Raw genomic sequence first — 20,609 nt, forward strand, 5'->3', positions numbered from 1 at the left:
TCCAGCTAGAGTTGTATGTAATAAAAATTATTTTTAATATTTATCATCTGCATATATATCATAAGATAAAGAGAAAAACATTTTGCCTTACCCCCAGTCTTCCATCGCCTGCTGGACAAGCTAATGCGATCTCCTGCGATGATAATTAGGTTTTTGTTACATCAGTCTCTACATCTTAGTTTTCAAATTTACAAGCTTTTGAAGATAAAAATTGTAATAAAATGTTATATGTACATCAGAACTGCTGAATATGTGTATGTGTGTATCTTTAATACTGTTTATGTACTATATAATTTTTTTCTATCATAAAAATGCAAATATTTTGTTATGTACACAGACTGTAGTGAAGGTGCGGGGGTGTAAAATTATAAAATAATAATACTAGTAATTATTAGTAGGCTGTAGGCCTTTTTTTTTTTGTCCATTTCATACTATACCATTCACTTTTCTTCGCACTTTTCGTTGCTTGGTTCATCAAATAGCTCGGATGGTCTTATTGCTACCATTGGAATAAAGCACATTTTATATACCATCACCCACGGTTTGGGTGTCAAAACCTGTGGTGAACCCAGTTAATGTGGGAATTATTCTGCTAGCTCTACATCTAACCGAATGCTCCTTGCATGGGTGGACAACTCCAGCGTGCTACTAGGTTTGAATGCTAAGAATCTTAACTAGTTACAGATGCACAGAGTGCTGATTCCTGACTTCCTTGAGTGGCGACCTGGGAATTACTGCAGTTTTTTTGCAAAACACGTAATTATATTGACACACATCACTTTGCTGACAAATTGTGTTTGGTTCTTAAGTTTAAATTACTTATCACGCTAGTTAAGTTATTTCTAGTGGCAGTCATAGTAAGAGGTTGATTGGAGACGGCCAATCAAATTCAACAGTGGATCAGGCTTAGCTGACTTTAAATTCTTGAATGGTGTTTCTGATACCGGCAGATGCATGCACTGCTTATTTACGCAAAATGTTTCCCTGGAATCGGCCAATTCCATTAATGTGTAAACTCCACGGCGTGGCAAAGCGAAGCTAAAGCAGCCGAGAATGCATGGGGAGCAATTAATAAAAAGGTTTGGGGTGTTTGGAAATATAATTACCAGAATGAAGACTTAGTTAGCACAAAGTTGATCTCCATGGGACAGAGTTTCCGTCCCAAATCGCAGCCTGAAGAAGATTGCCGAATGAGATGGCACACCTGCCTTTTGCAAAACAGTGTTATTTTACATTTTGATTTAAGGCCCCTTTACAATCGTCAGAGGTACCACGTCAGTAGGTGACATTTACCTTTTTTGTTTTAACCAAACCATAATCTCTTTGACTTATTTGTGGTCAAAAAATCTCATGTGTTATGCAAAGCTTTTATACTGCTCTTTACAAAATATTGCTGTATTAATTTTGGTTGAATGAAGCTTTCACTTGTAAAGTGTATGAATTGCAATATTGATTATATGGTCAGTATGCATTAAAGAGACTATCACAATGAGTGGATTGTCGTGAATTTGTTGTTATAACCACAACATTTTGTGAACACTTGTCATATCTTTGGAGATCCTGATCATTAAAATACTGAAAATTCTACTTTGCAGGTGAAACAGCGGTTTTTGTTCTTGTTGAACTATGCTCAGGTTAAAGACTGCTTGCCACAGATATGCCAGCTACATCGAGCTTCGTCGTTGCCAGCAGCTGAGCAGAATAGCATGGTACGTAGAGACATCTGCTTTTTGCTTATGCAGACAGTGTGTCTTAAGTGTAGTGATTGTGAGACATCAAGCTCATGTGGCAAGGATTTTGAGTCCAGTCCCAACACCTAGGCATCACAAGTTGGTATAATCTAGGAGGTCCCATTGTTTAATCCAGTCTGCATGGATACATGCCTAGGGAGTAGATTATGTGGTGGGTTGCGATAAAACCTAAATAACGCAGCAAAGCATGTCACTTCGACGTATAACACTGAAAGCACACATTGTGCACCCACGTCTAGTTTAACTGCCTCGCGGCCGGCGACAAACCAGCTGACTCGAAGGCCTGCACTACACTCCCTGCTGCCCGGGACACCATCGCACAGCCCGCAGATATGTATGTCTCTCTCACACAGAAGCACTGACCAACTCAGTGATACCAACTGTCACAAAAACTGCCCAGTACTTAAACAATCGTTCACCACTCCCCATGTAGCAGCCCAACTTTATAAGTTTATCAAAAGCAAAATGGAAACTAATAAAACTTAACTTTTTTAAAAACTAAACTAAAAACTAAAATAAGGCTTGGATAAAAATTTTAAAACCTTTAAAAACCATTAAAAATATTAAAAAAGGAATAAACAGCAACCAAGCAAATTCCAAAATATAAGTAATAAACAACAAATTGTGTAAAAGAAAATGGCATTTAACAACTAACAAAACATATGGCCAGGGGCCTGGCCACAAGGGTAATCATCAGTGTGTAGTGATGTACTGATGTTTAAAGATAAATACCGACAAATTTTTTTAAAGTCTCAAATTCTGTTTAAAAGTTCTAAGGTGTGTTTTGACATGGCTACGGCCTAACTGTCTTTATGCTAAGCAGGGGTTCGCGTCGATACATGTACTGAGATTAATTTGTGGGCGCCACCGTGCAAGGGGCACGGACCCGGGAGAGACTTTTTCAGGGCCGTGACGTCGCCCATGTGAGGCGTGATTTTAACCCCCCTAAAGCCAATCCTAGTACTCGCCACTGGTCCGCTCTCAGCGTCGGGTACGCTCTCCACCTACGCAGTGGGCTCTTACGGCGTCCCACACGCCGTCACACTCAGGATGTTGAAATAAACAAATACAAATAAAATCGTTTGCCCTGGTTTATTAGTTGCTACTTCGCCTACACCTTTGATTATATCACACAACGCCTGCGGCTGATTTCGGTTCACGTGGTGCGACCTGACCACGTGGTCACACTCTACAATTAGGTAATTAGCATAAAAAGGACCATAGTGGTCACTCATACAATTATTTAAACAGTCCCCCCGACCGAGAGGAGCACCGGGGAATTACGCACGAAAGATTTAAGATGATTAAGATTTAACAGAACTACTTAGCAGTGCAGGCAAGCGGTGAGGTCCCCGGGGTGCTCATGCGTCTGCTCTCGGTCGGTGCTGGCGAAGGACTGGGCTGAGCTCAGGGCTCCGCTAGCCTAACATGGCGTCTTCGCGCCGAACCAATTACCGTTATACCTATTTACGATTACGTGCCACAAGAAGCTACAGGTAAAACATGAAACACTCTTAATAATTATATTACACCTAATGCATGATAAAAACTATTAACTAAAATTACAACAATTTATTATTAATGATAACCAGTCCGGCTTCGGCGATCTTCAGTTCGTCTCGTGCATGTTCGGTACGTCTTTTCGTTGTTTATGCCTTAACTAAATATTAATTACTTAAAGTACATAAAACACTCCCGGCCGATCTGCCAACACACGCCACTTGGGGAAAAATAAGCAAAAAGAGAATTACAATGTTTATCTCTAGATAAAGGGGTGTGGTGCGCTGCTGCTACAGCGCCCTCTTGACGTCCGTGGCACTCTATCCAAACACAACCTCAAGACGGAGCGGCTGCCAGTACGGGAAGTGGGATGGGGGTGAGGGGAAAAGTGGCGGAGGCTGACCGTGCTTCTGGGGCGCAGGCCCGGTTGACGTCAGTTTAGTTTTAAAAATTATAACTTTATTTTTATATATGTGGGTCTTAAGCTGAGCTACATTATATCATTATATGACATTCTATCATTTCTTTGCAAGAAGAAAACATTTAAAGTAAATGGCTGATTAGTTACAAAAGATACAAAACTGCTGTACTGTCTGTGCTAAACATCTTGGCTGGTTAACATTCTAGGTGTAGGGCATGTATCACCTCATTAAACTTCCGAGGCCACTTTCAGTCAAACCTGAGTGTATACAGCAGAGTCATTACAAATGTCTGCTCTGGTCACCCAAATCTTCCCTATAACCAATGAGTTGTCAGCTATGCATTGAGGATAGTCATCTATACTTTTGGCTTGGTCGATAGATAGTCAAAGATGATCAATTACTTGATAGGTTTACTGTAACACCACACTTGTAGACACCAAAATTACTGAAAGTCTACAAGCGCCTTGCGATGGCATTCAACTCTTTGATAAATATTAGTTTATAAAAACTTATGCAATATGTTATATTCGGGAAGATTGACAATAGAAATTGATTTCCTGGGCGCTTTTCTAACATTTGGAACTATTATTATTGGTACACAAAATTATCTGATGTCGAACTATAACTAGCATTGAAATAATATCAAACTTGACAAATGAAACATGTAGTATAGCTGTAGTTACGTCCACAGATATGCAATGCAGCTTGACACCATGCTTAAAACAATTTGCAAAATACATTGATTTATCTACACAAAACACTAGGCAAAGAGACACATGATATCTTTTGTATGTAGCATTTAAAATTTTTTAGTGTACCTACTTACAAAGTTACTGAAGTTAGATAAATTAAATATACGTATATCATTGTATCTCTTCAATCCTTCCAAAACCAACCTATAAACATAAGTTGTAAATGATATCCCAGGCTAGTTAAAATCAGTGAGCATATAGAAAGATAACTCCTATCTGTCAGGAACCTCTGAACTACAGCAAGCAAGATAGAGTGCATAAAATTGTAAAAAAAAAAGTGTGAATTAAATTTGATAGGAAAGCTTTCATTGACTTGTGGCTGAAACTGTAGAGAAGAAAAAGTAATTTTGTGTGTTGCACCTAATAAAACATATAACATTTTATCCTTCAAATTTGGGACATGGTACGTACCGTGAGTTTACACTGTAAATACCTTTACATTACACCTCTTTATCGAAATCCTTGGAAAAATGCAACCCAAGTCTGTAATTATATTAAAGGATGTTGAAGTCCAACTATTGCTTGCGAAGTCAAATATGATGTCAGCTGCATCTTCAGTCATGCCGGAAAACAGTTCTCTCTTTTAACCGTCATAGTCTATAGTTGAAATACAACCATCACTGATGCCTCTTGAATAGTAGTGCGTATTGGATAAAGTTTATATTGTGAATATTGTCACAAAATCATGGTCACTGACAAAATATCTTCAAATTCTCATTAACTCCGACGTCTGGTTTCATTGCTGGGAATGTCTATTTTAGTAGCTGAACAATCCAGGATGCAACACGATGATCCAACTAAAACTTCACCAACTGTTTGTTTGCAGAATAAAAATTATTAAGTATTCTTCGTTTAGAAACTAGTTAAAATTTGCATTTGGCTGTCAAATTCTATTAAATATTTCCATATAAATGGTACCTACTAGCCAAAACTCAATATTACATTTACATGAGCCTGATATTACACAGCTCTCCTCCACATCTCAAAACATTCTGTGAAAAGTTTCTAAAGAAAAAAAGTTACTGCTGCCCGTACATTGCAGTTGTTTGCCAAAAATAATTTATTAATATTTCGTAAAAGTATAAAAAAAATTTCTAAAGCTTTTGATTTCTGAAGTAAAAATGAATTTTGATAGTATTCAGCTAAGCAGTTCATAGTGTAATATACTTCTTTGATAAGAAGACAGACTTGAATTAAATTGTTTCTTACTACTCTATGGAATTTCCTTATATAGGATAGTAACATTTTGAATAGTAATAAATTATGTACATACATTGTCTGCAGATATTTGGAAAAAAAATTGAATATATGAAGTGGTTAGTAATAGAAGTTATGACCATATCCAATAGACATGAATAAATATTTACAGAAAAAGATATAAGATTTAAAGTTGATCTAATGAAAAAATAAATATGTACTTATAGTTTATTAGCTATCTGTTAAAAGGTATATCTTTTATTTGATATTAAAGAGTGTTGTTAAATATTAATGATTTTAAGGAAAACTTAAGAATAAATATACAAAAAGGTTTATAAAATATTCAGAGCAGTTTTGGTATGTTTACATAGTTGATACATTGTGCGATTTGTGATTTGTGGCATCAGCAGGCGCGTAGGAACCAGGGGGGCGACCCAGGCGACTGCCCGGCCATAACATTTCATGGCCGGGCAAAGTGATGGTTTTGCCCGGCCATTGAATCAGATGAACAAGAAGCATTGTCTTCATTGCAATGCTAAGTGGTTTTGTGGGATTTTCTTGTCTGTGCGTTACTTTATTCTTAAAATAAATTAAGACTTTTCGATAAGTGTACAGGCACAATAAATACGGCAACTGTTCTTGTTTTGTTCTAAATATTCACGTTTCACAGTGCTCATAGCGGAAATATTATTGTGGGATATAAGACCAGTAAATGTTTCCGCTCGTTGCAGTAGCTTACGCTCCGTTTTTGTCCACCCTTGTCTACCTGACCTTCAGACCCTTGCATTCATCCCGCCTCGTTTCTACCTAACGGTAACGACCTGACGTGCAGAGCGCTTTCCACATCAGTCATCATTCACAGCTGTATGTCTTACTTTTAAGTTCAAGAAACTTTGTGAGCCGTACTACAGAACTGTTTAAAATAAACTTATTTATCTGTAGTATCGTGAGTGAGTAGTGCGGAATGGCAGTGATAAAAAAAAATTAGGGTTTAAGGAGAAAATTTATAACAGTATTTTAATTTTTGCGGCGTACAATGACTCAGAAAAGTGTCCCCTTTTTCTTCAACAACCGTTCTGCACAGTTCTGCAGTTCATCACAACCACCGCCTAAAAAGCAGTGCACATTAGGCTGTAATGCCTGTGAAGACAAAGATCCTAAAGAAGAGTGGGATTCCTTTAACTGAGGTATTACTTTTGAGCAGTTTAGACTGAGACGAATTTTTACATGATCCCGAAAACCATATGTAATATACCTATTTAACATTAAAGTTTAGTATGTTGGTACATTATTTTTTTCCGCTCGTCGCTCGTGATTATTCCATCGAGTAATAAAAAAAATTCTTTGAATTGACAAATCATTGAACAAGAATTTATCAAGCAGATTTGCAGTTATTTTTAAGCATCTTCACTCGCCTATTCTGTGGGGTTCGCATTTTAAACTTATTATTAAGGGGAGTATGACAGTAAAAAAATTAAAAAAAATTGACTTTTTTAATTTTAATACAAAAATAAAATTTCGACTTTCCTGAATAAAATGATATGAGTGCTATTGCGAAAATCTTTTTTCCATCTTTAATTTTTAATTTTTTTAAAGTTGAACTGCATTTTTCGAAAAATTAATATTTGTGACTTTTTAATTTTAAATGCTAAAAAAATTATTTTGACCTTACTGAATACAATGAAATACTTTCTAGTGCTCCTTTCAATAAAAAATATAACGAATAGTAAATTTCAAAACTTTGGAGCCTTAATTCAGATTTGGTTGATGTATAGACCTTTCCTGTATTGGCCTTGATTTATGAAGTCTGACAGTAAAAATAAAAAATAAAAAAACGACTTTCCTATCAATTTGAATGTGTTATTTTGTCATATAACTTATAATAAGATATTTATATTTTCAGATTTATTAATGATAAAGTAGTTTTTCTGTCACATTTTGAATAAATATTCAGTGGACACTAGGGACACCATATGCTTGTGTCAATACATTCTGAATATTGACATCATCTAAGACTATTTAATTAAAGGTGTGTAACATTTAGAGTTCTCCTGTCCTGATGTGTTTATGAATTTACTTAAGAGTGGGCAATGAGTGGGATAATGACGTCTTTGTTAAATTGTTTATTCAAGGCTCAGCCTCACTTAAATATTTGATTATAGCTTGTTTTGATTATTGCAGTTGTTTGTTAGTACATATTAAGAAACTATAACTATAGCTATAGATAGTTGGCAAAATATATTATCTCACACCACAAATATTAATCTTCAACCAACGTCATGTAATTATGATGCAATTAGTGAAACGTATTTTTAATTATAAATAAATCTTTGCCTTTTCTACAGCTCTAGGTAACTTGATGATATCTGGGGACTAAATTTGAAGGTGATTGTATTTTATGTACTCTGTGCAGTGGGAAAATTCAACAAATTGCCTTTAAAATCAATTCTACGAGGCGAAAACTGAAAAATGAACACTGTTTTGTGATACCGAGCCTTCTAAATAAATTTATTATAAAAAAAAGTTAAAATTTCTGCTAGTAGTACATTCTATTTTTATGTACGAAAGATGCTTAAATAGCACCATTTTGCTCCTTAGAATACAATTTTTTTTTCTCCCGGGGAGAGTCCCCGGACACCCCCTTTGTTAAATCCACCACTTATAATGATACTCTCCTTTGCCCCCCCATTAAATATTTGCTTCCTACGCGCCTGGGCATCAGATACATTTTTTTCTTCTTTTTTCTTTCCAGATAGCTGCCATTGTTCATTCTAGGCAGTCACGTGTCAGCTTTGACACACTCTGGTTGGAAGACCTGTACGAAACTGTGATAATGGAAACCCAAGCCAATAAGATCACAGCTCTGGTCGTGAACCCAGGACGTATTCTGTTGACTTCCTCTCGCCTGTATTTCCAACCTTACAACAATATAGAGCCTGTGAGTAATATGCATGTCACTATGAAGTTTATTCCAGAGGGATCTCGTATAACTGCAAGCCAATTAAACTTTAAAATTTAATTTAAAAATGGTTACTGTTGCACTTTATTGTTATTTATGATTTTAAAGTCATCCTTGTCAATTACGTGTATTATATCTAGGATTGTTGTAATAATATTTTAATATTTTAAAAATGCTATATACTACTACAATGCAAGTCAAATTCAACTAAAAGAAACCATATTAAAGGTTTTATCTTTAAATTATTTATGGTAGTGATTTGTACTATACTTACGAGGTCTTTTTAAAATGTAAATGTAAAAATTTTTTGTTAAAGTAGCTTTAGTAGTTGTATAGTCTTTAAATGTTAGGTAACCCACATTTTACACAGAAAGCAGACAAAATGTTTCAAAAATACAATCTATATTTTGATTTTGCAAACTACTTGTGATATTATTTATTTGAGAGAGAAATGGGTTACTGCATATATCACCAATAAATTTATTAAGCATGATTGCAGTATAGTTTGTGAAAATACATAAATACTTAAATAAGCACTCGGGCGTAATGGTATGGTAGAGCAAGTTACCGCTACAGGGGTGAGAGACACATGCCTAAGCAACTAACTGGCTTAGGCCCTTGATCAATCGGAAAGGCTTCACGTGCATAGAGACCACAGCAAGACACAAAAGGCATTACTGCTTGGGACTAGCTAGACCAAGGTCATGGCAAAGTGTTGTCTGTTTTTGTTGCTTAGAATTTTGGTGATCAGTTATGCTTATAACTTTGCAGTATCCTGTACTCAAAATATATCTACAAGAAATTAAGAGGATTATAAAAAGAAGATTTCTCCTGAGACAAGTGGTAAGGAAATCATAATTTTGTTTTAAATTTTCTTAATATTGGTAATAGTACATATTACATTGATCACCACAAAAAAATTTTTTTTGTAATGCCATTATATATATATATATATATATATTTTTTTTTTTTTTTATTTTTTTTGCTGCCTGTTTCATTTGTCTCTATTCCAGTCATGGATCTTAAGTGTGAAAATTTTTCAAACTGTGATTTTGAGTTTGTTTGTAGTATTTCTGTTTTCGTTATTTCTCCTCGTATTGTTCTGCTGTTGTACCTGATTCGTGGACATTATTCAAACTTGCAAGGAACATTGGCACTATAATTGTGCAGTGTGCAGTTTTTTTTTTTTTTTTTTTTCAAGTACTTAACAGTTTGATGAAGGAGTTTAAATTTGTTGAGTCAGAATGTGTTTAAAATTAAGATTTTTGTGGATTATAGAAAAATTTTCTTTGTCAGCGCTTGAAAGATATTAATGCTTGCTTTCCAGCAATAAGTATAATGCAAGTGCAATTTAACTACGTTAGTGTATAATTATTGTGCAACTAATATTGTTAGCTGATAATATACTTAAATCCTTCTGTAGAAGCTAGATTGTCTTTTTGTATTTACCTAAGTCAAGAAATTTAGCAAAAATTTTTAAGTTAAAATTGAAATCAACAGCCTGCCGTATGCTCTGAAAAAAAAAAAACCTCAAGAGTCCGAATCAGAGCTTTATTTCAATTGGATGTTAAGACATTTCCAGTTTTTTTTTTTTAATTTATTTATTTAATAAACTACGAAATATTATCTAGTGCTGGCTTCTTGGTGGCTGTGGTGAAGTGGCTGATGGCCAGTGGTTTTCTTGGAGGTCCTGATCACTTGAAAATTATTGTGTAAATCCGTGCAACATAAAACCCAACCCCACCTGTAACTGTGTTCCAAGTGTACTGCATTAGCATGATGACTTCTGTAGAGGGAAGCCTTATATTAATGTGCGTTAAATTACAGGGGTTGGAAGTGTATTGCTCTGGTAGCAGCAACGTGAACCACCTGTTCTTAGCTTTCAAATCACCAGAGGATCGGAATGCATTGTTCGAAGGCCTGGTATCCCAGCCAAAAGTGTGCCTCGACAAAATGGACCAAGAGATGATGACACTTCAGTGGCAGAATGGCGTGATTTCGAATTATGATTACCTTTTGTACCTAAATAGGTGAGTTGAGTGGGATTGTGGTTTCTCGTTGACGTGTGGTGTGTTTGGAGAACTCTAAAAGAATTTTTTAGTGCTTGCTTAAATTAGGAGCAGATTATTCATTTTTTTATTGATCTCTATATCTTGAAGAGTTCATTAGAGAGGAAACCACACAACAAAAAGCAGGAACACTATGGAAGAAATTATTCATAATTAATGTTAAAGAACCATCTCATTTTCCTGAATAGTACAGGGAAACCATGCTAAACCAAGACCATTAGCATAGTTTGACCAGAATCCAGCCAGGCCCTCCTGAGAATGAATACATTAACCACTCCATGACCTCACTCATGTTATGAAAGTTTTTTTTTTAAGTCTTGACATCAGTATTTGTATTCTCCAGTTCCATGATTTAAGAATATTTAACCTCCAATTCTCAGATGTTAATTTATTGTCATATCTACTTGAATATAAGACAATCTAACACCAAGGATCTAAAGATTAAGTGAAATAATATGCACAGTTAAACTATGATTATAAAAAATATAGTGGACTATGCTTGTTTTAAACCTACTTTTTTTCTTACAAAAATGTTTTGTTCAAAAGCCTTGCAGATAGGACATTCAATGACTTGACTCAGTACCCAGTATTTCCGTGGGTCGTCTCGGACTTCTCGGCATACAAGTTGGATCTTGACAACCCTAAAATGTTTCGGGACCTCAAGAAACCAATTGGTGCTTTGAATGAAGTTCGTTTAAAGCGTCTTAAAGTAAGTAGTATTATTTGTACTTCATTTTGAACTATGTATTTTAGAGACCAAACTCGAAACTCTGCTAGTTACAGTGTATTTTTTTTATAAGAGTTTAGTTGGAATAAGCTTTAATATAAGGCTTGAATGTACCATATAAAAATTAATTTTAATATTATGCAGAATTGTGTTGCTACACTCTAAAACCTTTCATAATCTAACTAAGAAATCTTTGTAAGAATCACAAAGGACAACATTACTATGCATTTGATTGAAAATATACTACTGAGAACTTCTTTAGGAGCTAGTAAAATGCATAATTTTTTAAAAATTTGTTGAACAAAGTATAAAGTACAGTTTATCTTCTTTTTGCCTGTGCCCACGACTATTCTCTGTGATGTGGGACTCTGTAGCTTATTGAGCACCATCAATCGCAGCAATCTCATCCTTATTACATCACTGAAACTCTTTGCTGTCTTGTCCAATATACCTGTTCCTCCAGCATGCTACACAGCCGTCTGGTGTGGGAGGAGTTCAGGAAAATGAAGATGGCATAAACCAGCAAAAATGTTAAACTCTCCAAACTGTATCACATTCCTGCCTGCTGCATCCTGCAGTGTGTCCTTCATTCTGGATTCCCACCCGGGGGTTATAGGACCAGGTGGCCTTCTTTCATGCTGACTCCTAAAGGACAGCTGGCAGATGGAAGGCTGTGACGATAGGCCTGGTGGGAGCGCAGACAGAGCAGAATGTCTCTGCATGGGCCACCGGCCGCGGATCAGTCTGGGGTCGCTTGGGCAGAGTCAGTGAGGCTCCGGGTTCTTCATAGGCAGGGTTACCGGTGCAGCTATCCAGACGAGAGAGGGCGTCTTCTCCCTGGTGGCAGGACGACTTGGCGGTGCAAACTGTGTTTGGGGTGCCTCTGGTCGTGCCCCTCTGTACTTGTGCCACGGCTCGGTTGTGTGTCGTTACGTGGATAGGGTTTCCCTCCTTAGCCAGCCACGCCAACAGGGCTTCCTGCTGCTTCACTCCCGCCTGTTTCGATGGGGCATAAGGCTGGGCGGGGTAGGAGCAAGGAGAAGGGGTTGTCGACAGGTGTCTGGCAGCTGCTGACATTTGACCGACTAGACCTACCATGGTACATTTTACTGTGTGAGTGTCGTTCCTTCTCCTCAGGTGTGACTTGTTTTCCCGACGGACCAATTCTACTCATTGAAGCCAGTCCTATCCAAGTGTTCGGTTCGTGGTAACTATGGGCAGCCGATCCGCTGTGCGCTGTTTTTCTGACGGACCAATGTCCAGCCACTGAGAATCCACCCCACTGCTGTGTTCGCTAGGAGCGAGGCAGGGTGGAAGGTCGAACCCAGGTTATCCAGCCGTGTCGCTGTCCCTTCCCTCGGGGTTGGCGGGAGAAAGACAGCTGACAGAGAGAGAGAGAGAGAGAGTCCTTAGTGAACAGAGTTAGGTGTGTAGTTGTTGACAGGGGGTTTATTGCACCTCTGGCTGGCTTTAGAAGTACATCCTAAATTGTTGAAAATGCCCTAGCGTCATCTGCTTCTGGACTACTGGAGGCAGCATGAGGCAGCTGCTGGTGGAGGGAGCGCAGGAGGCTTAGTAGAGCTTGTGGCATGACAACTGCTGTTGGCTGCTTGGTTGCAGCCTTTTATACCGTCCTAGCTGGAGGGGTGGGGATGTGTAGGGCTAGCGTAAAGGAGAGATGAAAGGCTTCAGCGGAGGTTGGTGCACTCTGGCTCGACTCAACCCACACCTCTTTCCAAAGTCCTGGAGGGGTGGCGAGTTGCTGGCCTCCAGGCGCCATAAAGGTGCCATGTGTGCATAGGCCGTGGTGAAGCGGAATGCGAAATTGTGTCTTGCAGGAAGAAATCTTCCTTTCAATAATATTCGTCCAACATATTCATGGAAGTTTCAAAAATCTGCAAGTACGAGTCTGGTCACGATTGTACAAAAATTACATAATTTGAGTCCAATTCTTGACCATTGTGCATGCCCACTTCTCTGGTAAAATGTATATGACAAAAATCTTTACCATGACTGTGTTTCAATATATGTATATATAGTGGATAAAATAACTTTTTACAGCCCATATATCAATAGACCGTAGATATTTTTTAATGAAACATTGTGGCTACTGTTGACTTGCTTGTCTGTGAAGACCTAAGTCGGTGCTCATTAGTTGTTTGTGTACTTATTTCAGTTGATACATAGCGATATTTAACTCTTTAAATTCTCCGAGACCCCATTTCACTGGAAGGTATTCCATATCTACTACCCAACACCCTCTGGTCATTCACCCCTCCACCCCAATAGCCACTCTGGGTCCGTCCCTAGAATGCATTGGATCAAATCACAAAGTTACCAATGGAATTTTTTTTTTTTAAGTACCATTTGTTATGCTGCATTTATTGTGTGTTGTTTGTGTGGATTTTCTATTGCATAACAAAAATAAATGTTCCAAATCTAGGAGCGCTATGAAGAAATGTCCCCTCCGAAGTTTCTGTATGGCTCTCACTACTCTGCTCCGGGATTTGTGTTGTTCTATCTGGTCAGGAAGTTCCCACATTACATGTTGTGCCTTCAGAACGGGAGATTTGATCATCCTGACCGCATGTTCAACAGGTGAGACTTATCAACAGAATGATTAATCCTCACAAAGTACTGACTAACTTATATATGTTCAAACAAAATATGTGTGTAATATAACTTTTCTAAAGTTTAATCTTTAAGATCTGTGGAATTTAATGGCTAGAGAGGTAATGTGTGTAAACTTAATTTGAACTTAGTATTTTTTTTTTTCCTTTTTTTATGACAATTTATTTTACAACATGAAAAGAATGAGCATATCCATCATGCATTGATACCCACAAGCCAAACAAATTCTGACAGCTGTGAAATTTTGTAGACCTCATCAATAGTTTTCCCTTGCTTCTAGCATTCCGGATGTGTGGAAGAATGTAATGACCAATATGTCCGACTTCAAGGAGCTGATTCCAGCGTTCTACGATACTGAACAAGCAGGTGACTTCTTGGTGAACGGGCATGGAGTAAACTTTGGCTATCGCCACGACGGGACCAAGATTGGCGACGTCCAACTTCCACGGTGGGCGGATGGTAGGTTGTACTAAGCTGTATAGTGTGATGTATTCTAAAATTTGTACCGCTAAGTTGTTTTAAAATGAAGTGCATGTTTAGGTGAAAATATTTTTCAACCATTTTATGCTAAATCAGTGCTGAAAATTAATTCATTAAGTCATTCACTGAAAATTGTCTCATTGATTCAACACACATCAAAGGAATGGAAATACTGTGCCAATTTTTTTACTAAAAAAGAATCCAACAAGGAAACAGAATTACCAAATAAATCAAAGGCAGGATTATGTTACTTCAAAGTTCCTTAAGCATGGTGATAGCAGCAGTTTAGGTAGACTCGTAATTTTTTCTTGCCTCATTGAGTTGGATACCGAGTCAATTATGTAATGGTAGCAAAGAGTGTACGTCCAAAATTTTTCCTGTATGAAGCGATGATGCATATTTAGTTTTTTTAACAGGTCCTGAAGACTTTGTGAAGAAACACCGTGAAGCTCTGGAATCCGAATGTGTTTCAAAGAATTTGAATCATTGGATAGATTTGATATTTGGTTACAAGCAGACTGGAGATGAAGCTCGAAAAGCAGATAATTGTAAGTACATATTTTCTTTTAGAATCAAATGCTTGCTTGTGTATTTTTACTGTTAGAATTGTGTTCCTCGGTACACAAAACTTTCTAAATGGTTACTTGCGAAATGCTGTGTGTGCAGTGTTCTACTACCTGTGCTACGAGGGGGCAGTGGACCTGGACAGCATCAAGGATCTCAACCAGAGACACGCCCTGGAGGTCCAGATTATGGAGTTTGGCCAGATCCCCAAGCAGGTCTTCACGCTGCCCCACCCTCAGAGGCTGACAGGCGTTCCCCCCTGTCCCTCCGCGAGTGCTGGCCGGGCAGCCGAGAGCGGTGAGTCACCCGCTACCCGCTAGCTGCTCGCTTTCCTTGCTTTTGGAATTTTTGTCATGATGTACGGTAGAAACCTGTTATAATGTTTTCTAAGGGGTGTAACATTGCAGAATTCCCGCCCCCTACTACCTATTTGTCACATTTAAATAAGACTATTTTTATGTTTATTGTTTTAGTGAATATTTTTATTATGCATCATTGTAAGTATTTTGTTGGTGTTTTACTGATTATTAATATTATTAATTTAGGTTATTTTTAGTAGTGTTTTATTATTTTTTTATTTTATGATTTAAAAATTTACATGTGTGTTATTAAAGTTCTTTATATATTTTAAAACATAGTATGTATAGTTGGATGGTAAATTTTGAGAACATACTAGGAGTGAAAAGAAAGGAGGACAGGCGCGACACACTTTCGCCAGCGGGTCGCCTCCCTTTGTTTTTTTCTTGTAAAGGGATGGTAACTGCGTGGTGTGAGTTCAGTATCAGTAGTAGTCTACATTCGGGTAGTAGTAATCTACATTCGGGTAGTAGTCGTCCGGTCGGCCCCAGCTGCAGCCGCACCGGTGGCAGTTCGTAAGAACAAATGTAACTTGTAACAATAATTTCTTTTTTAAATATAAACAAAACTTTTAAAGTGTTTTTAATTGTATTTTATTTTTTTCCGGGTTTCCTTGCAGGGCCAACTCTGGAATGTAATAGGGGGCATTAAGGAAAAAAGAAATTGTAAGAAGGAAAATGTTATAACCAGGAAATGTCAATTCAGCACATTTGTTAGTGTTTGTGGAAAGCCTGTTTCCAATTCCTTCGTAACTTGAAAATGTGTAGTTTTAGTGTTCCCTCCTATGAATGAAATAAACTATCAGTAATAGAAAACACTGTTTTTTTTTTTTTGTCATCACACAATAGTTGACAAACTAACATAGTATAGAAATGCATACGTACATCTCTGAAAACACTCAAATGGCAAGGAACGGAAGGGTTTTTTTTTTCCAAGGCAATAATGCCAACAGACTTTTAACTGCAAATGTTAAGCAAAAAATGTATATGAATTGAAAAGTAAACCTTTTAATGTGTTGAACTTCACAGATGGGGTAGGTGTTGGAATAGTTAGGTTTTTAAAACTTATTTTTGTTGCATTTATTGAATTAATTATAGAAAGCAAATGTTATAAACAGAACTGCACCATTTGTGAAACTTTATACTATGCAGGAAATAAATACATTGTCCTTACTTAAAAATATGATGTTTTAAGAAGGAAAACATTATAAGCGGGAAAATTATAACAGGGTTCTACTGTATATGCACAAAGGAACTAGATAAAACAATTTCATGGCAAAGGAAATTTTTTATCAATTCTACTTTTAATTAAAAACATAAACATATTAACTAGAATATAGCAAATTACCACAAAAGCATGTGTTATAGACAAAGGAGTACTTTATACAATGGAAGAATTCCACTTTTTGAAGTAAAAAATTTGAGTACTTCTTTTCTTTACTTTTGGATTATGTATGTGGTCTTTTTTATTTTCTATTTTTATTAACACTATGTCTGTCTAAAACAGTATAGTATTTGTCCAATTAAATGTTGTCTGTAATCTGTAACTTTGTCAATTGTGTTGCCATTGGCAACAATGTTGTGTATTTGTGTCCTCGGTGTAGCAGTAAATGTTATTTATGGCAATGTTAATAGATGAAATTGACCATACATGTGGTGGCCGTGTGCTCAGCTGGAGACGCACGGAAACCCTGGCCGTGTCCAGCTCGCACCAGGCCCACCGAGAGGCGGTGACGGGCTGCGCCGTCGCCGGCAATCTGCAGTTTGTGGTTTCCGTGGGTCGCGACTCCGTGCTCAAGACGTATCACGTCAAAGAGAGGCGTCAGATGCGCAGTGTTACCTTGTCTAGCATGGCTCTGTCGTCATGTATCGTTCTTCCCGACGACGCCACCCTCGTCGTGGGCTGCTGGGACAACAACATGTTAGAGCTCTTTGTAAATACTAAATACTGCACCTACTAGTTCAGTCAGCACTCTTTAACTTACAATCGTATGACCACTCATTCTAAAGTTTTTAAGATGTTAAGTGCTACTGGAGTTTTGAAAAGCTTCAAATTGGGTTAAATATGATTCCCTTTGTCGTGACTACCAGCAGAGCCATGGTGGCTGACTGGTCAGGTCACTGGTCTCTTAGCAAGGCAGCCCGGGTTCGATTCCCAGCGGTGTCGAACGCAAGTTTCTTACATGTGGGGAACATTGCAGTGAGCTTGTGGATCTCATGTGCCCCGCCCATTCATTCCATTGATGCTTCGTTCTCATTCCATAACCTATCGGGTTCTTGAATGACCGTAATGTCAACAAGTTTTTCACCATAATTCATTCATACTATAATCTTTATTCCCTGTCTTCTTAAAAATGTAATCAACTGTACAAACAATTTAAATGATAAAGCATAAAAGGAAATACTGTGGCAAATAAAAATTTATTTTTAGTGGAAAAATCTTCCCTATATTATAAAAAAAACATAATGAACGGTATGAGTTGTTGCTATGTTAAGATAGTGAGTGCAGTGTGGTGATCTGTGTCACGTTTGTGCGCCAGCGTGTTGTACAACCTGGAGTTTGGGCGCGTCACGGACTCTGTGCGGGCGCACGAGGACGCCGTCTCGTGCCTGGCGTGGGGCGCCGCCAAGAGGCTGCTGGCGTCGGGGTCGTGGGACTGCTCCGTGCGGGTGTGGCAGGGCGTGGCGGAGGGCAGGAGGCTCAGGCCCGCCACCTCGCTGCTGGCCCAGTTGGAGCACGACTCGCACATCACCTGCCTCGCGCTCGACAGGTGCTGGTCCCCCGAGCAGCGTCAATCTCATGACTTGATATGTTCGGACAGTCAGAGAGGTACTGCTACCGCAATGGGGGTTGAAGTGTTCGTCCAATCCTAGGGCGCCACCACATGCATAACGGGCATGTGGACCCGGCTACTCTGTTCTCAGGGCCGTGACGTAGTCCTTGTGTGGCAAGGCCCGTTTCCCCCTGTAGCACTCAAAACCTCAGAGAACGACGACAGGAGAATGAAGCTCCTTCCTCTCGCAGCGCTCGCGACTCACTGACCGTTCGTCCTCGCTCTGCAACTCTCGGGAGCGTAGCACTGTCACATTGGCGGGCGCGGGCCGACACACACTTCGGCGGGTGGTCATAGAGGGTGGTGGTGGAAGGAGGGGCTTGCAGCGTGTAAGGGGGGAGGTGGTGGCACATCGGGCTCAGAAGAGCACAGCCTGGGACGATGTCAGTACATGAAAATTTTGGAAATTCTCTAACATAAAAATAACTTGACTGCAAAATACTGTAAAAAAATTTTGATTAAAAATTATTTAGTAATTCATTTTAGGTAAAATTGTATTAGAGGTGATTCTATTTTCGAAGTTTTATTTTTATTTTTGGTAATGCTGTTTTCTACATTTTACAGTTTTTTTATTTATAAAATTTATAACATTAATATAAGCTTCTGTGGTTTCAAAAAATTATCTCTATTCATCACTTGTAATTGTGAATTCATTAGAAATGCTTTACTTAAATTATTTTGGAAGAGTGCAATTTGTAAATTATTGAACATGTTTTTGTTGGCCAGAGGCTGTGACCGTCTTGTGTCGGGTACTGAGGATGGCGATATGTTCGTGTGGTCGCTGGAAACCAACACACTGTTACAACAACTAGCAGGTAGGTTCATATTGTATATTTTATTTTCTTGACCTGTTTAAAAAAAAACCTGTGGTTGGTTGACATGACATTTAGCGAGGCCCTGAACTTGAGCAGTGGCAGACTGGTGGATTGGGGGAAACTGGAATGTCTCGAGATAACCCACCTGTACATGGAAACCTCTGTCGCATCTCTCTTGATACCTTTTGCGTTTAGACGGATCCATTTAATTCAAGCCCAGTTACCTACTATATCAGCAAGGTGTAATGAAATTGTACTGTATTTTGTCAATAGACAATTTAATAAGTGTAATTTTTGTTGATAACACCAGTTATACTCTTTTATTATTAATTACAGCATTACTCTATGCTTGTGCATAAAATCTCTGTGGAAACTTGTATGTTAAATACTCTTCGTAATTCAATGATAGTTTTAAATCAAGAGCAGGGAAAAAGAAATGAAAGTGATTATTAAGAATTAAGAACATTGAGTTTTGGAACATGTATTGAATTTAGAAGGCTGAAAAGGACTGTCATTTTTAATGTGATAATATAGTTTATTAATAAAAGTCCTACACCGAATTCAAAGGAATATCTACGGATCAAGATTGAAGAATGTGAATTTAACAAATGTAAAAAAAAAAATCAATAGACGATTAGCTAGATGAAGATTCGCTGCTTTTAAAATAACTCTAATGTATACTACTACAGGACTGAATCATCATTCTTCAAGTTCATCAGCTTCTGTTCACTGCTATGAAAGACTACAGAAATTAATATTTTGAAGATTTTGTATTGATTGGATATTTCTACAATTGTATGTATGGTGATGATGATGTGTTGTTGCTTCAGGTATATTTGTGTTTAGTTAGTAATAGATAATATTGAGAAATAGGTTAGTTGTATCCAAAATTCTTCATATTATATTGATTTCTGTTAAAGTTTGTATAATTCCTAATTTAAATTTAACTTAACTTCGTATATTGCACAACCTTTCCTGATAAACTTAGCTTTTTCCCTCATTGTATCAACCATTAATTTTGGATACAATTAATTAATTAGTTGTAAATTGCTTAACATTTAATTATTTTTCTTGAAATATTTTACTTTTAATATTGTATTATTCATTTGGAAGATTTTGGTAGATACAACTAAATTAATTTGGTGCTCATTTCAGTTAAGTGATTATATTGCCTGAACAGTAATGTTAGAGCAGTAATATTTTACCTTACCGGGCATTTTGGTTATTGAGACACGTACAGAAAGATATCTCATAGTTATTAAAGTGTAGTTTAAATTTCAATTCAATGATATATATATATATATTAGTGATGGGCCGAGACTCGAAAATTCGAGTCGAGTCGAGCGAGTAGCATCAGCTCAGCTCGGCTCGGCTCGGCATTCGAGTTTATTTTACTCGACGGGGCGAAACTCGAAAGGAAATTCGGGTAAAACTTGATGATATAATATAATAAAATTGAATTACAATAAATTCTTAATATCTCCTTACGTGACTTCGGCCGACACTAAAAATTACGTACGTAAGACCGAAACACGTACTTGCAAACAATGAC

The 20,609-nt window shown here is 37.6% G+C and overlaps 1 protein-coding gene across 3 annotated transcripts in view; it reads left to right on the forward strand.

Annotated features, from left to right (window-relative positions):
• LOC134532432 (protein FAN-like) overlaps window positions 1-20,609 on the forward strand; it is a 47,509-nt gene that overhangs the window by 19,848 nt on the left and 7,052 nt on the right. For 2 of the 3 annotated variants that reach the window (XM_063368848.1, XM_063368847.1), the window contains exons 4-15: window positions 1,596-1,709; window positions 8,375-8,560; window positions 9,353-9,424; window positions 10,409-10,611; window positions 11,197-11,359; window positions 13,821-13,975; window positions 14,289-14,467; window positions 14,905-15,036; window positions 15,155-15,349; window positions 17,044-17,329; window positions 17,949-18,179; window positions 18,969-19,057. In XM_063368848.1, coding sequence (XP_063224918.1) covers window positions 1,596-1,709; window positions 8,375-8,560; window positions 9,353-9,424; window positions 10,409-10,611; window positions 11,197-11,359; window positions 13,821-13,975; window positions 14,289-14,467; window positions 14,905-15,036; window positions 15,155-15,349; window positions 17,044-17,329; window positions 17,949-18,179; window positions 18,969-19,057 — 2,005 coding nt within the window. Of the gene's footprint in view, window positions 1-1,595; window positions 1,710-8,374; window positions 8,561-9,352; window positions 9,425-10,408; window positions 10,612-11,196; window positions 11,360-13,820; window positions 13,976-14,288; window positions 14,468-14,904; window positions 15,037-15,154; window positions 15,350-17,043; window positions 17,343-17,948; window positions 18,180-18,968; window positions 19,058-20,609 lie in introns of all 3 variants that reach the window. The other variant, XR_010075141.1, reaches the window with a different exon arrangement.

Source organism: Bacillus rossius, chromosome 1, assembly GCF_032445375.1.
Source record: "Bacillus rossius redtenbacheri isolate Brsri chromosome 1, Brsri_v3, whole genome shotgun sequence".
NCBI lineage: Eukaryota > Metazoa > Arthropoda > Insecta > Phasmatodea > Bacillidae > Bacillus > Bacillus rossius.